Source organism: Chlorocebus sabaeus, chromosome 12 (genome assembly GCF_047675955.1).
Source record: "Chlorocebus sabaeus isolate Y175 chromosome 12, mChlSab1.0.hap1, whole genome shotgun sequence".
NCBI classification, from domain to species: Eukaryota; Metazoa; Chordata; class Mammalia; order Primates; family Cercopithecidae; genus Chlorocebus; species Chlorocebus sabaeus.
The window spans coordinates 20460194-20475877 of NC_132915.1; the positions used below are offsets into that span (position 1 = coordinate 20460194).

The 15684-nt window shown below is 41.5% G+C and overlaps 1 protein-coding gene across 4 annotated transcripts in view; it reads right to left on the reverse strand.

Moving 5' to 3' along the window:
* VPS13A (vacuolar protein sorting 13 homolog A) overlaps positions 1-12629 on the reverse strand; it is a 238929-nt gene extending 226300 nt beyond the window's left edge. For 3 of the 4 annotated variants that reach the window (XM_073021503.1, XM_073021504.1, XM_073021505.1), the window contains exon 1: positions 12302-12629. In XM_073021503.1, the coding sequence (XP_072877604.1) occupies positions 12302-12401 (100 nt within the window). In that variant the 5' untranslated portion in view covers positions 12402-12629. The remainder of the gene's footprint in view (positions 1-12301) is intronic. The other variant, XM_073021502.1, reaches the window with a different exon arrangement.
* Positions 12630-15684: the final 3055 nt, after the last annotated feature.

Genomic DNA, 15684 nt, shown 5'->3' on the forward strand with positions numbered 1-15684 from the left:
TCCAACAAAGGTCTAATTATCCAGAATCGATTAGGAACTTAAATGAACAGGCAAAAAACAACCCCATTTAAAAAATTGGCAATGGACATGAACAGACACCTCTCAAGAGACACACGTGGCCAAGAAACACGGGGAAAAAAAAAAAAACTCAACATCACTAATCATTAGAGGAAAGCAAATGAAAAGCAATGAGATACCATCCTACACCAGTCAGAATGGCTATTACTAAAAAGTCAAAAATAACAGATGCTGATGAGGTTGCAGAGAAAAGGGAACACTTACACACTGCTGGTGGGAATGTAAATTAGTTCAGCCACTTTGGAACGTAGTTTGGAGATTTAAGAACTAAGAACTACCAAAGAATTAAGAACTACCATTAGAACCAGCAATCCCATTACTGGGTATATACCCAAAGGACTGTAAACTGTCCTACCATAAGGACACATGCATGCATATGTTCATCACAGCACTACTTCACAATAGCAAAGACATGGAATCAAAATAAATGTCTGTCAACAATGGACTGGATAAAGAAAATGCAGTATATATTCACGATGGACTACCACACAGCCATAAAAAGGAACAAAATTATGTCCTTTGCAGTAACATGGATGCCACTGGAGACCATTATCCTAAGCGAGTTATCACAGGAAAAGAAAACCAAATACCGCATATTCTCACTTACAAGAGGGTGTTAATCCTTGAAGTACTGTGTCAGTCCACTGTTGTGTTGCTATAAAGAAATACCTGAGCCTGGGTAATTTACAAAGAAAAGAGGTTTAACTGGCTCATGGTTCTGCAAGCTGTACAGGAAGCATGGCACCAGCATCTATCTGCCCAGATGCTGGGGAGGACGCGGGAAGCTTTCAATCATGACAGAAGGCAAAAGGGGGGCCAGAATGTCACATGGCCACAGCAGGAACAAGAGGGGGAGGGCACAGGGAGGTGTCACACACTTAACCAGATCTTGCAAGAACTACTGCAAGGACAGCACCAAGCCGTGAAAGATCCACTCCCATGACCCAACTGTCTCCCACCAGTCCCCACCTCCAACAATGGGGATTACAATTAAATATGAGACTTGGTGCGGACAGGTATTCAAACTCTATCCAGCTCCCACCAGTCCCCACCTCCAACAATGGGGATTACAATTAAATATGAGACTTGGTGGGGACATGTATTCAAACTCTATCCAGTACACATGGACACAAAGAAGGAAACAACAAACACCGAGGCCTACTTGAGGGTGGAGGGTGTGGGGAGGATGAGGATCAAAAAACTATCTATCGGGTACTATACTCTCTATCTGGGTGACAAAATAATTTATACATCAAACCCCAGTGACACACAATTTACCCACACAACAAACCTGCACATGTACCCCATGAACCTGAAACAAAAGTTAGCAGGGGAAAAAAAAGGAAGAAAAGGTAACACACAAAATGGGAAATATTTGCAAATCATATATCTGATAAGGAGCTAATATCTAATATGTGTGTGTATATATATACAGTATATATGTATGTATGTTACATATATGTATATATTACACTGTCTACATATATACATATATACTGCATATATACATATATACATATATACTGTATATATACATACATATATATGTATATATACACACTATATAGATACACTATATATATACACACTACACACACACACACACACACACACAGGATATTAGCTCCAGTGTACAGCTACACAGCTTGCACAACCATGAGCCAATTAAACTTCTTTTCTTTGTAAATTATATACACACATATGTATACATACATATACTATATATGTATACAGTATATATATAAACATATAAACTCTTACAACTCAAAAAACAACCTGATTAAAAGATGAACAAAGGACTTAAATAGATATTTCTCCAATTAAGATATACAAACGGTCAATAAGCCCATGAAAAGATGCTCAACATTAATAACTAGAGAAATGTAAACGAAAACAACAAGATACCACCTCATATCCATTCGGATAACTACTATCAAAAAAAGAGAAAATACATGTTGGTAAGGATGTGGAGAAATCGCGACCCTTGTACACTGTTGGTAGGAATGTAAAATGGTACAGCCACTATGGAAAGTAGTATGATGGTTCCTCAAAAAAATTGATAACAGAATTACCGTGTGATCCAGTAAATCTCCTTCTGGGTATGTAACCCAAAAATCTGACAGCTGAGTTAAGCTCAAAGAAAAATGTCCATGTTCATAACACCATTATTCACAACCACCAAAAGATGGAAGCTGCCCAACTTTTCATCAATAGATGAATGGAGAAACAAAATGCAGTATATACATACAATGGGATACTATTTAGCCTGAAAATTTATGAAATTCTGACATTTACTACAACATGGATGCACCTTGAGGATATCATGCTAAGTAAAAGAAACCAGTAACAAATAGCAAACACTGTATAATTCCACTTATACTTCAAGTATTCGAATTCAGAGAGATCAAAAGTAGAATGAAGGTTACTGGGGTGTAGGAAGAGGGTGGAATGGGTAGTCACTGCTTAATGGGTACGGTGGTTCACTTTTGCAAGATGAAGAATTCAGGAGATGAATGGTGGTGATGGTTGCACAACAATGTAAGTGTACTTATGACATGACGTGTACACTTAAAATAGTTAAGACAGGCCGGGAGTGGTGGCTCACACCTGTAATCCCAGCACTTTGGGAGGCCCAGGTGGGCAGATTATGAGGTTAAGAGATCGAGACCATCCTGGCCAACATAGTGAAACACCATCTCTACTAAAAATACAAAAATTAGCTGGGCAGGGTGGCATGCGTCTGTAGTCCCAGCTACTCAGGAGGCTGAGGCAGGAGAATTGCTTGAACCTGGGAGGCGGAGGTTGCAGTAACCGGAGTTCGCGCCACTGCACTCCAGGCTGGGCAACAGAGCGGGACTCCATCTCAAAAATAAAAATAAAAATAAAGGAGTTCTTCAGAAAGAAAGAAAATGATTTACACCAAAAACTCAGATTTACAGGAGCATTAGAGAATTAAGAGATGAAGGTAAATTAAGTCTTTTCTTCCTTATTCTTAAATTAACAGAAAAATGATGTCCAAAATACTAACAGCAGCAATTCACTGGATTATTATAGCTTATGGATAAATGAAAATAATGACAACAATATTATAATGGGCAGAAGGGAGGAATCAGTATACTCTATTATAAGACAGAGTATTATGTATGCTACCTCCATTTTCCATGAAGTAGTACAGTGGGATTTTTTTGGTTTTGTTTTTTTTGAGACGGAGTTTCACACTGCCGCCCAGGCTGGAGTGCAGTGGTACAATCTCTGCTCACTGCCTCCCAGTTCAAGCGATTCTCATACCGCAGCCTCCTGAGTAGCTGAGACTACAGGCGCACATTACCATGTCCAGCTACTTTTTTGTATTTCTAGCAGAGACAGGGTTTCACCACGTTGATCAGGCAGGTCTCGAACTTTTAATCTTAAGTGATCCGCTGGCCTCAGTCCCCCAAAGTGCTGGAATTACAGACGTGAGCCACTGTGCCTGACCTATAATGTTATTTGGATGTGGACTTGGAGTAGTTTTAGGTGAACAGCGCAAACTGTAAGACAACCATTTAAATAAATTAAGAAGTATAATTGGTATGCTATGACAGGAGAAAAAAATTAAATCATATCAAAAGATCAATTAAAACCAGAGACGGCAAAAGACGAGGGGAAGACTGTTTAAAAACGAACCAAGTGAAACAAACAGAAAACAGCTATACATATGATACTGTCAAAGGAAAACAAAGTTTTTTCTCTCTACTCTCATATTCAACACAGAACCCTTCTGTAACCAGATGTATGAAGTTTTTCCCTCCCATCCCTAAACAGTTCTCGAACAGACACCAACTATAATTCAATTAAATAATGACACTATCTACCTAGAGATAGTGTTATATCCGGCCGGGCGCGGTGGCTCACGCCTGTAATTCCAGCACTTTGGGAGGCCGAGGCGGGTGGATCACAAGGTCAAGAGATCGAGGCCATCCTGGTCAACGTGGTGAAACTCCATCTCTACTAAAAATACAAAAATTAGCCTGGTGTGGTGGCGGGCGCCTGTAGTCCCAGCTACTCGGCTGAGACAGGAGAATCACTTGAACCTCCAAGGCGGAGGTTGCAGTGAGCCGAAATTGCACCACTGCACTCCAGCCTGGCAACAGAGCAAGACTCTGTCTCACAAAAAAAAAAAAGAAAAAAGAAAAAGAAAAAGAAAGGGATAGTGTCATATCCCACACGGTAAGGGCTCAGTTCCATAAGACTGCCCCTCACTTCAGATGCCAGTCACAAGCCCCAGGCTGTGATCTGTGCTTCTGACTGACCAGCTATAACTCAGCGTTCGCACAACTTTTTAATTTGGTTTGATAATTTGCTGGGATAACTCACAAAACTCAGGGAAACACTTATATTTTAACAGTTTATCATAAAGGATATTACAAAGGATACAGATAAAGAGATGGACAGGGCAAAGTAAGGTGGTGGGGAGCTTCCATGCCCTCTGTGTTGTGGACTTTGGTATCTGCATAGGTCTTGGAACCAACCCCCTGAAGATACTGAGGGCTAAATATATACATCATGACCAAATGGGATTTATTCTAGGTATGCAAGGCTAGGTCAACATTCAAAGATCAATCACTGTAATCTATCACACCAACAGGTTAAAGAAGAAAAAAATCCTATAATAGTAATAGATGCAGAAAAAAACATTTGACAAAATCCAGTATTCTTTTGTTTTTGTTGTTTTGAGATGGAGTCTTGCTCTGTCACCTAGGCCGGAGTGCAGTGGCACAATCTCGGCTCACTGCAACCTCCACCTACTGTGTTCAAGCGATTCTCATGCCTCATCCTCCCAAGTAGCTGGGACTACAGGTGCCCGCTACCATACCCAGCTAATGTTTGTACTTTTAGTAGAGACAGGGTCTCACCATGTTGGCAAGGCTGGTCTCGAACTCCTGGCCTCAACTGATCTGGCCACTTCAGCTTCCCAAAGTGCCGAAATTACAGGCATGAGCCACCATGTCCGGCCCCAACATTCTTGAAGGAAAAGAAAACACTCTCAGCAAAGCAGGAATAGATGTGTATGTATGACAGAAAAAAAAAAATCAGAGTATTTGTTGCCTCTGAAGATAAGGGTAGGAATAGATTAAGAAAGATCAGGAAAAAGACTTTCTGGGGTGATGGTCTTGTTCTATATCTTGACTGGGTTTGAGTTACACATGTGTATGTATTTGTCAAAACTCTGGGAATGTACACTTAAGATTTGCATATTTTCTTCTATATAAATTTTACCTGAAAAGGAAAAAATAAGCAAATATTAAACTCTAATTAATGATACACATGCTAAAGTATTTAGGAAGAAATGAACTCATCTCTATAACTTACTCTGAAATACATTTAATAATATGAATTGATGCAGGGATAGAGAAATGGATCGATGGATAGGTATGTGACAAAACGTGTAGTTAAGTATTAATGGTATTCCATTATATGGATATACCAGTTTGTTTATCCATTCACCTGTTGGTGGATACTTGGATTGTTTCCCATTTGGGGCTATTAAAAATAAAGCTGCTATGAACATTTGTGTGCAAATCTTTATATGAACATATGCTTTCATTTCTCTTGGGTAAACATGCAGAAGTGCAATGGCTTGATAATATGGTAGATGTATGTTTAAAGAAATTGCCAAATTCTTTTCCCAAGTTGTAACATTTTACATCCCCAGGAGAGATATAATAGAGAGTTCCAGTTTTTCCACATCCTTACCACCACTTGCTACGGTCAGCAATAAAAAGAAATAAATTATTGATTGTATGACTACATGGACGAATCTCAAAATAATTATGCTGAAATAAGCCAGACTGAAAGAATACAAACTGTACAATCCCATTTATACAAGTCTAGAAATCTCAATATGCAGTAACAGAAAGCAAATCAGCAAAAACCTGAGGACAAGAAGGGTAAAAGGGACAAGGAGGGTTAGAAGATGTGGTTTACAAAAAGGCACAAGAAAACTTTAAGGTATGATATATATGTTCATTATCATGTTATGATTGTTACCTGCATGCATATATACGCTAAAACTTATCAAAGTGTAGACTTTAACATACATTTTACCTGATGTCAATTATACCTCAATAAACCTGTTCATACATAATACTAATGACAGAATCTAGATAATGGGTATATGCAGAGGTACTATAAAATCTCGTAACACTTTTTATAATAAAATGTTTCACAGTCTTTAAAGTTCTATTAAAATATCTTAGAACATAAATATAAAAATAATATGTAAGGAATTAGAATTGGTCATTAACACCAGACTGTAAGAATCATTTGTTTGGCTCCCTAGTGTATTCTGGGCACAGAAGAATGACTCCTTAAAATAAAAAACTGTATCATAACTGAATCTTCATTTTCCTGTACTGCTTCTGGTATAATAGGGGTATGCAGTTAAGTGGCCACTAAACACATGATTCTATTATAAAGGGAAAACTGGGAGATTAACATTTCAAAAACAGAATATGTATGTTAGTTAATAGACAAGAAATCTGAACTTCTAATGTTACATAAAGATGTTAGGCATTATAAAAAAAAATTGCAAATTTGTCCAAGTATCATGATTTTGGAGCAAACAAAATAGAGACAAGGCAGGCTAACTTAAGAAAGGCCAAGAAGTAAAGGTACTTCCTGTGTTAGAAATGATAATTCCATCACACAAGCCACCTTTACTACTGCTTTTGTCTATTTAAAATTCTAATACTTTTCTCCTTAATGTTTTCTTAAAATGTACCCAACTGTGCATCACAGTCCCCAGTGTCATTTGTTTAAAAAAAGATTTTGATGTCCTATTCCAGATAAACAATTTATAATCTCTGGGGGCAGGTTCAAAAATTTGTATTCACAACAAGCACCTATGGCTGATTCGGATGCAGCCTAGCTCTTAAAGAAAATATGTGAAATGGCCAGACGCTGTGGCTCACACCTGTGATCCCAGCACTCTGGGAGGTCAAGGCGGGCAGAACACTTGAGGTCAGGTGTTCGAGACCAGCCTAGTTGAGGTGGTGAAACCCTGTCCCTCCTAAAAATACAAAAATTAGCCATGCATGGTGGTGGGCACCTTTAATCCCAGCTACTTGGGAGGCTGAGGCAGGAGAATCACTTGAGGCTATGAGACAGAGGTTGCAGTGAGCCGAGATCACGTCACTGCACTCCCGCCTGGGTGACAGAACGAGACTCCGTCTCAAATTAAAAAAAAAAGAAAAAGAAAAAGAAAACATGTGAAATGCTACGTTGCTTGAGAAAGGTGGGAGGATAAATTTCAGATGAGTCTATGAAATATTACCACCTATCTAACTAGATGATATATGGGAAGGGAGAATTATAAATAGAAATGTATAAAAAGTATACCTTATCCACATCAAAATTTGCCAAGTCAGTCCTGGAATGAACCTCAATTCTTTTTTCCTTCCCTGTCAGACAGATTCTTCTAGCAGTGAGTCTACTTACTGTATTGAACCCAGTACTGCAGCACTCTTCTGCTGCATTATAATTAAACAGGTTTTTGGAAAACTCCTCATTCATATATAAAAATGCTTCCACAGGAAAATGCATTCTGATTTCCAAAGAATCCATCTCAGCAACAAATTTTCAGCTGACCATCGCATTATTAGTAATGACTGAATACTAATTGATACTATTATATTAACATGCTAATATTGAAATTTGCTGGATTATTACACAGAAGCCTAGCAAAAGCACACATTTACAACTACCAATAGGTCCTTTGTGTTAGACCATAAAATATTATCTTAAAATTTTCCTATGCAGCATCTAGTTTCTGTCTTTTTATTTTTATTTTATTTTATTTTATTTTATTTTAATTTTTTGAGGCAGGGTCTCGCTCTGTCACGCAGGCTAGAAGGTAGTGGCGCTATCTTAGCTCACTGCAACCTATGTCTCCCAGCTTCAAGCAATTCTCCTTCCTCAGTCTCCTGAGTAGCTGGGATTACAGGTGAGCGCCACAGTACCCAGCTAATTTTTGGATCTTATTTTTTCAGTAGAGATGAGGTTTCACCACATTGGCTAGGCTGGTCTGAAGTGATCCACCCTCCTCAGTCTCCCAAAGTGCTGGGATTACAGGCATGAGCCACTACGTCTGGTCATCTAGCTTCTATTACAGAAATTTTCAAACAATGTTTTTTAAAAATCCTCCAAATTTGTCAAATTACTACTTTTGAAATTCTCAAAGAATATTTTTTAAAAAATACTCCAGCTATTAAAGTTTCATCTATCAAAACATAACCAATTTCTATAAATAAAACACTGACATTTTATTTTATTTTGAGAGAGTCTCTCTGTCTGTTGCCTCGGTTGGAATGCAGTGGCATGATCAGAGCTCACTGTAATCTCAAACTTCTATGCTCAAGCCATCTTCCTGCCTCAGCCTCCCAAAGTGCTGGGATTACAGGAATGAGCACCACACCTGGACAATGACTTGTTTTTAATTATTTGATAAAGACTAAAGTTAGAGGGATCATACTACCTGATTTCTAGACTAACTACAAAGACACAGTTATCAAGACAGTGTAGTATTGGTGAAATGACAGACACATAGATTGTTGAGACAGACTAAATCCACACAGTATTAAGTCTACTGATTTTTTTTTTTTTTTTTTACAAAATGCAAAGATAATGCAACAGAGAAAGGATCGTCTTTTTTAGCAAGTGGTGCTGAACAATTGGATATTTGCATCCACATCCAAACAAATGAACCTCAACCTTTAACACATATCTTATACCTTGCACAAAAAGAGATCCAAAACCTAAAACTACGACACTTCCATAAGACAACGTAGGAGAACATCTTTGACTTTGGGTTGGGAAAAGATTTCTTAGATATGAATACCAAAAGCTATGATTCATAAAAGAAATGTTTTATAAACTGGGTTTTATCTAAAATTTAAAATGTATGCTCTACAAAAGACAAAATGGGAAAAGACTGAGAAAATATTTTCAAATTACATAGCTGATGAAGAACTGGTATGCTTAATATTTAAAGAACTCTCAAAACTCAACAATAAGAAAACAAACACTTTGGAAAAAGAGTTTGCCTGTTCCTCAAAAGGTTACACAAAGAGTCAGCATATGACCAAGCAATTCCACTTCTAGGTATATACCCAAGAGAATTTAAAACATACATCCACAAAAAACTTGAACATGAATGTTCAGTGGCATTATTCATAATATCCAAAAGGTGGATGTTTAGGAATAATCTAAATATCCAACAACTGGTGAATATACATAGATTGTGGTCTATGAATACAATGGAATATTATTTAACCAAAGAGCAAATGAAATAGTCATACATCCTTCAGCATGGAGGAACCTTGAAAATACATTAGGTTAAAGAAGCCAGAAACAAAAGGCCATATATTATATAATTCCACTTAAATGAAACGTCCAGAATTACCAAATCCATAAAGACCGAAAGTAGGTTAGTGGTTGCCAGAGGTGCAGTAGTGAGAAGTGGGAGGAAATTGGGGAGCACTCCTAATGGGCATGAGGTTTAATTTTGGGGTGCCAAAATGTTCTGGAACGAGAGAATAGTGATGGTTGTACACTTCTGTGACTATACTAAAAAACACTGAATTGTACATATTAAAAGGGTGAAATTTGTGGTATATGAATTACATCTCAATCAAAAACAAAAACAAAAAAAACCGTACAACCCAATTTAAAATGAACCTGCAATCCCACTCTTAGGTATTTATCCAAGAGAAATAACAATTATGTCCACACAAACACCTGTACACGAATGTTTACGACAGCTTTATTCATAACCTCCAAAAACTGAAATATCCTTCAACCATCAAACAGATACTTACAGTCAGGCGGGCACAGTGGCTCATGCCTGTAATCCCAGCCCTTTAGGAAGCAGCGGCAGGCGGATCGCTTGAGATCAGGAGTTTGAGACCAGCCTGGCCAACATGGCAAAACCCCGTCTCTACTGAAAATACAAAAATTAGCGGGGCGTGGTGGCGCGCCCGTAGTCCCAGCTATCCATGAGGCTGAGGCACGAGAATCACTTGAACCTGAGAGGCGGAGGTTGCAGTGAGCAAAGATGGTGCCACTGCACTCCAGCCTGAGCGACAGAGTGAGACTCTCTCTCAAAACCAAACAAACATACAGTCCATCCACAGAATGAAACACTACTCAAAAATACAGAAATGAAATTCACTAATGTATGCGATACATGGACGAATTAAACCCAGACCCAAAAGGCTACATACCATATAATTCCATTTGTATGCACTCTGGAAAAGATAAAACTAGAGGGATGAGGCTGGGTGCGGTGGCTCACGCCTGTAATCCCAGCACTTTGGGAGGCCCAGGCGGGCGCATCACGAGGTCAGGAGATGGAGACTATCCTGGCTAACACAGTAAAACCCAGTCTCTACTAAAAATACAAAAAATCAGCCGGGCATGGTGGCACGCGCCTGTAGTCCCAGCTACTCGGGAGGCTGAGACACGAGAATTGCTTGAACCCGAGAGGCGGAGGTTGCAGTGAGCTCAAATCGCGCCACTGCAGCCCGGGCAACAGGGCAAGACTCGCCTCAAAAAAACAAACAAACAAACAAACAAAAAAACAGAGGGACAGAAACGGATGACTGGTTGCCAGGAGGCGGCGTGAGGTCCACTACAAAGGAGCAGCTGAGAGAATTCGGGAGGCTTGATGAAACTTTTATGTGTCATTATTGTGGTGGTAGTTACATGCCTCTTAGCATTTGTCAAGAACTGTATCACAAGAGTGAATTTTACTGCATGTAAATTTTAAATAAATAAGTTGATCAGTCACACTCTAAACAAACCTCCACCCTGAATGCAGAAGCAAGGTTCCACTACAGATCAAAGCTCACTTCAAGTATTCTTAAGGCTTCCTTCTGAGGTAGATGGGAGACAAATTTCATTTTCACTTTGCAACTAAGAAGCTGCATAAACAGTCTGCAAGTTTCTCGTACTAATCAAACAGGCTGAGCAGCTATCGCTATGACCCTAGTTTTTGTAGTCCACTCACTCTCCATCATGACACTAGGTCCCCACCGTAGTAACATTCTTTAAAATCAAACTAAATTACCTGTTTACATCATCTCATAAACGACAAGAGTCAAGATAAGCATTTTAGAAGAAGGCTGGAAGTGTGTGCATAGACAAGAATAGTTAAATTACTTTAAATATATATTTAAACACACTATTCACACACAAAATTAACCCTCACTTTGGCCTGGGAAATTCATTTCATAAAGGAGTCTAATGTCTAGCGGGTGTTTAAAATGAACAAGAGAATAATACAAAAACCGATGGAAACATTAAAAATGAGGCTCTCAGTAAGGCAGAACCCCAAACTAAACGGACACAGGGAAAGCTCGGTCCTTCACCACCTAGGCAGCGTAGGGCCCTGCTCAGTCCGGTCTTTTGCAGGTCTGAGACGTTGCACCGCACGCCTTGGTTTTTCTTTAAAATTCGGCAATTCACTCTGACCCACATATCCTGAAGCCTTGAAAATGTGACACATTCCTGGGTCAGGCTGTTAACTGTAACCACACAAACAACTTTCTGAGTTACTCTACACGTGAGTTTCCCTTTTGTTATCGGCCGAACCCAGGCGAGAGAGCCGGCGTCCGGGTCCTACGGCCGGAAGCGGGAGAGGAGAAAGCACCACGGGTCTAGCCGGGAACGGAGGCTGGGGAAGCAAGGAAGCGGGCGTCCCAGGTCACAGCGCCCTGCCTTCACTTGCGAGGCAGCATGCAACACGCGGGGGCTTTCTGGGGCCTCCGTCATAACCCCAGGGGGCCAAAGGACAGGGATGGGACCCAGCCCAGGAGGGCGTCTTCTCGATTCCTCGCCCCGCGCGGCTAAAGCTGGACCGCGCGGGGCCAAGGGTAGAGAAGGGCCCCTCGCCGGGACTTGAACGCCAGACCCACGGAGCCCACTGCAGGTTCGCTCCGCCCAGAAAATTCAAACCTTTTCATTCCGCACTCATGACACTCTCCTTCCCCACAAAATATAAACAACTCGAGGGCGGAGGCCCGGGAACTGCCGCCCGGCTTTACGTAACTTGACCCGGAGGCTGGCGGCGGCAGGTGGCTGCACCCGGCGAGCAAGGTGCTCGAAGCCCCGAGAACGCCGGAGCCCGCTCGGGCAGAGAAACGGCCCGGAGGCAGGAGAGGCCGGGGAGCGGCGGCGGCCTCTTTACCTTTCCAGATGCCCAGAGAGAGCTGGGACGTGTCCAGGTCCACCACATAGTCCCCCAAGAACCGGTTCAATACGTCCACGACTACCGACTCGAAAACCATGCTCCTCAGCAGTGGTGGGCACGGCGGCCGGCCCGTGCGCTCCTCCTCCCGCCGCCTTCCCCACGCCCCTCCCTTGAGGCCGTTCGGTTCACCGGCTCCGGGGCGGCTCCGGCTGCGGCGCCCCCACTGGCCCGACGCGCAGCCCCAGCGCCAGCTCCGCGAGGGACGGAGGCGGCAGCTCTCACGACGCGTGCGCAGGTCTGTGCTCCAGTGGAGGCGGAGCGCGGCGCAGACCTGGGCGCGCAGCCCGGAGAGAGAGGAAAGGCGGCTGCGCGGCCGCGGCTCTGGAGGGTGCCCTTTTCGCGCCGAGCACGGCTCCTCTTTCCTGTCGGCCCCACCTCCTCCCCATTGCCTGGCAACCGGACACCGGCCTAGGGCTACCGGATTTTTTCCGACCCCGCCCCCTCCTGCAGATCAGAGTTCCCAACGGCCCCCCGGAACGGGGCGGGTGCGGGGCGGTTACGCCCGACGGGAACGCCCCTCCCCCAGAAGGTGGTGGCCGCCTCCAAGCGTACGAGAGGGCTCGCCCCTGAGTAAGAGTGGGCAGATCCCACCCAGCCCAGTTGCCGGAGGCTTCCAGGGGGCTGTCCCAGGGAGCATCTCCCCCCATCATTACAGGCTGGGAGGGTCCAGTAAGCCTGGATGTCTCGGCGCCTGTAACCTCCCGCCTGGCCTTTAGGAGGACTTAACTTCCTGCTGCGAGTCGAGGATGGAATTCCATAGTCCCTGCGCTGCCTCTGAGATGAGCACCCATTTTTGGTCAAGTCGTTTATGCGGAGCCGTCTTTCATTCCAAAGAGTGACACGCTTCCCTGCAGATAAGAGTTAGAGTCAGCCGGTCTGGAAACTGCTGAACACCCTCCAAGAAATACTGGGAGTGCTGGACCCCTGACCCCTAAGCCTCCACCGAACCACTGACCTAAAATAAATTACAATTACAGCTCTTTCGACCCGTTTGGTCTTATTTAGAAGTAATCCCAAAGGCCTGAGGTCACAGAGATGCTAAATGTGAGGTTTAGAGAACTGTAATTAATCATTTTCAGTACCGAAAAAGTGTACATTGAGCGTTTTCTCTTTGCACATTAAATGAATAATGATTGATTTGTATTAATTCCTGTGTCATTTTACTCCTTTTTGTGCACAGTCACCAGATTTTTCAAAATTAAATGTTTAAGGTGTGCCTTTGCAAGTAGAATGCCTGACAAAAACTATAAATTTTGACATGAGTTTATGAATGATTTTCATATAATTTTATATTTGAAGGACCTTTATGAGGTCTCCAACCTCTTAGTCTTAAATATAATGAAACTGAAATGTTAGGGATGTGTGCAAGGTCATACAACCAATGTTCTGTGGAAGAACTGGAACCTGGCCCTTCTGATTGGCCGCCACCCCTCCTGCTTCTCTTGCATTCAGCTAACAATCTACTTCAGAACACCTGCACGGAGAAACTAATAGAGGCTAAAATACCTAGGAAAGGGAAGAGCTGTACATAATGAGGCATTTTGCCATCGCGCTATTAATAAGAAGCCAGATACACAGAAGCTGCAAAATTCCACTGTTATATCTAGCACTACAAATTCAAAGTTAAAAGAATTTCCAGAACTCCAAAAATACATCTTAAGTATCTTGCAAACGCTTTCATATTAGTTTTCTACAATCTAGGAAAATTTTATGGAAGTGGGGAAGGGGAAGGGATGTTGCTGAAAAGTTAGAGGTATAAGCATAAAGCAATGAAAAAATTCTACTGAGGAAGTGTTAGAAATAAGTGGATGCATACTGTAACCAAATTCTTATCTAGTGTTAGATGTACATGAACTTGCTTCGTAAATACTGAAAGACAATATTTTGCATTCGGTCTTTGTATTGCTTAATCCATCTAAGGAAGTTTGTAAGCAAAAATACATTAACATCACCATGTAAAAGGTATGCTCATTAAACCAACGAACCAAATTTCTGTTGTACTTTGAAAAATAAGCCCAAGGACTACTATAAAGCTCGAGTTTCAAATTAGGATGTATGTCAGTGTAAGTTATTCTTTCTCTAGATCACAATTAAAATGCTATACTGCATTCTTTGATCCAATGGGAAACAGAAAAGAGGGGGAGAGCATCTGAATGACCCCAAATTACAATTATCATCTAACTTTATAATAAATCTCTAACTTTGCAAGTAGGATTTGCAGTTTTATGTATAGTTTCCATGCCACCGCTCTTCGTCTTTAAAATTTCGGCATGCTGGTAGTAATCTTGGAATTTTTTTTTTCTCCTGATCTTAATTCTTTTGTCCACAAGTAAATGTCATTTGTGTGCTGTTTGTCTTTATCATTCCGCATGGGCATTGCAGGAGCAGGCTAGATGGCCAGATAACAAAGCTGTTGAAGCAGACCACAAAGCTGTTGCAGCAGGTGTCCTGGAGGAACAGGTGTAGAAGATAGCCGTTTTATAGGTATGGGACTTTTACTAATCTAACTTCAAAGAGCCCTGTGCTCCATCTGTTTATGCTTTAAAATTTTTAAACAATAAAAAGTTATTTGGAGCCTGGCATGATGGCACATGCCTGTAGTCCCAGCTACTCAAAGGGTGACAGAGAGGATCTCTTGAGCCCAGGAGTTCAGGGCTGCAGTAAACTATGATGCTGCCACTGCAAACTGGGTGACACAGTGAAAAAATAAATAGTAAATAAATAAATAAATGTATTTGGACTATGTGTTCCAATCCTTAATAAAAAGAGAAAAAAATCACTGGAAGGGGAATACAAGCAAAAAGGTAAAAACCTTATAAGAATCTTAAGGCTGGGCACAGTGGCTCACGCCTGTAATCCCAGTACTTTGGGAGACCGGGGCAGGTGGATCACCTGAAGTCAGGAGTTTGAGATCAGCCTGGTAAACATGGTGAAACCTCATCTCTACTAAAAATAAAAAAATAAAAATAAAAAAATTAACCAGGCATGGTGGCAGGCACCTGTAATCCCAGCTAGTCAGGAGGCTGAGGCAGGAGAATCGCTTGAACCCAGGAGGCAGAGGTGGCAGTGAGCCAAGATCACACCATTGCACTCCAGCCTGGACAACAAGAGCAAAATTCCATCTCAGAAAAACAAACAAACAAAAGAAAATCTTAAGCAGGTCAGAGGAATATGTAAATTGACACAATCTTTCTAAAAGGCAGTTCCTAAACATTTACAAACTGACACAGTACATATGTGTATGTATATCAGTGTACATACGTACATGTATATATGACCAATTCCGATTCAGCAATCCCACTTCTACAGATTTACCCTAA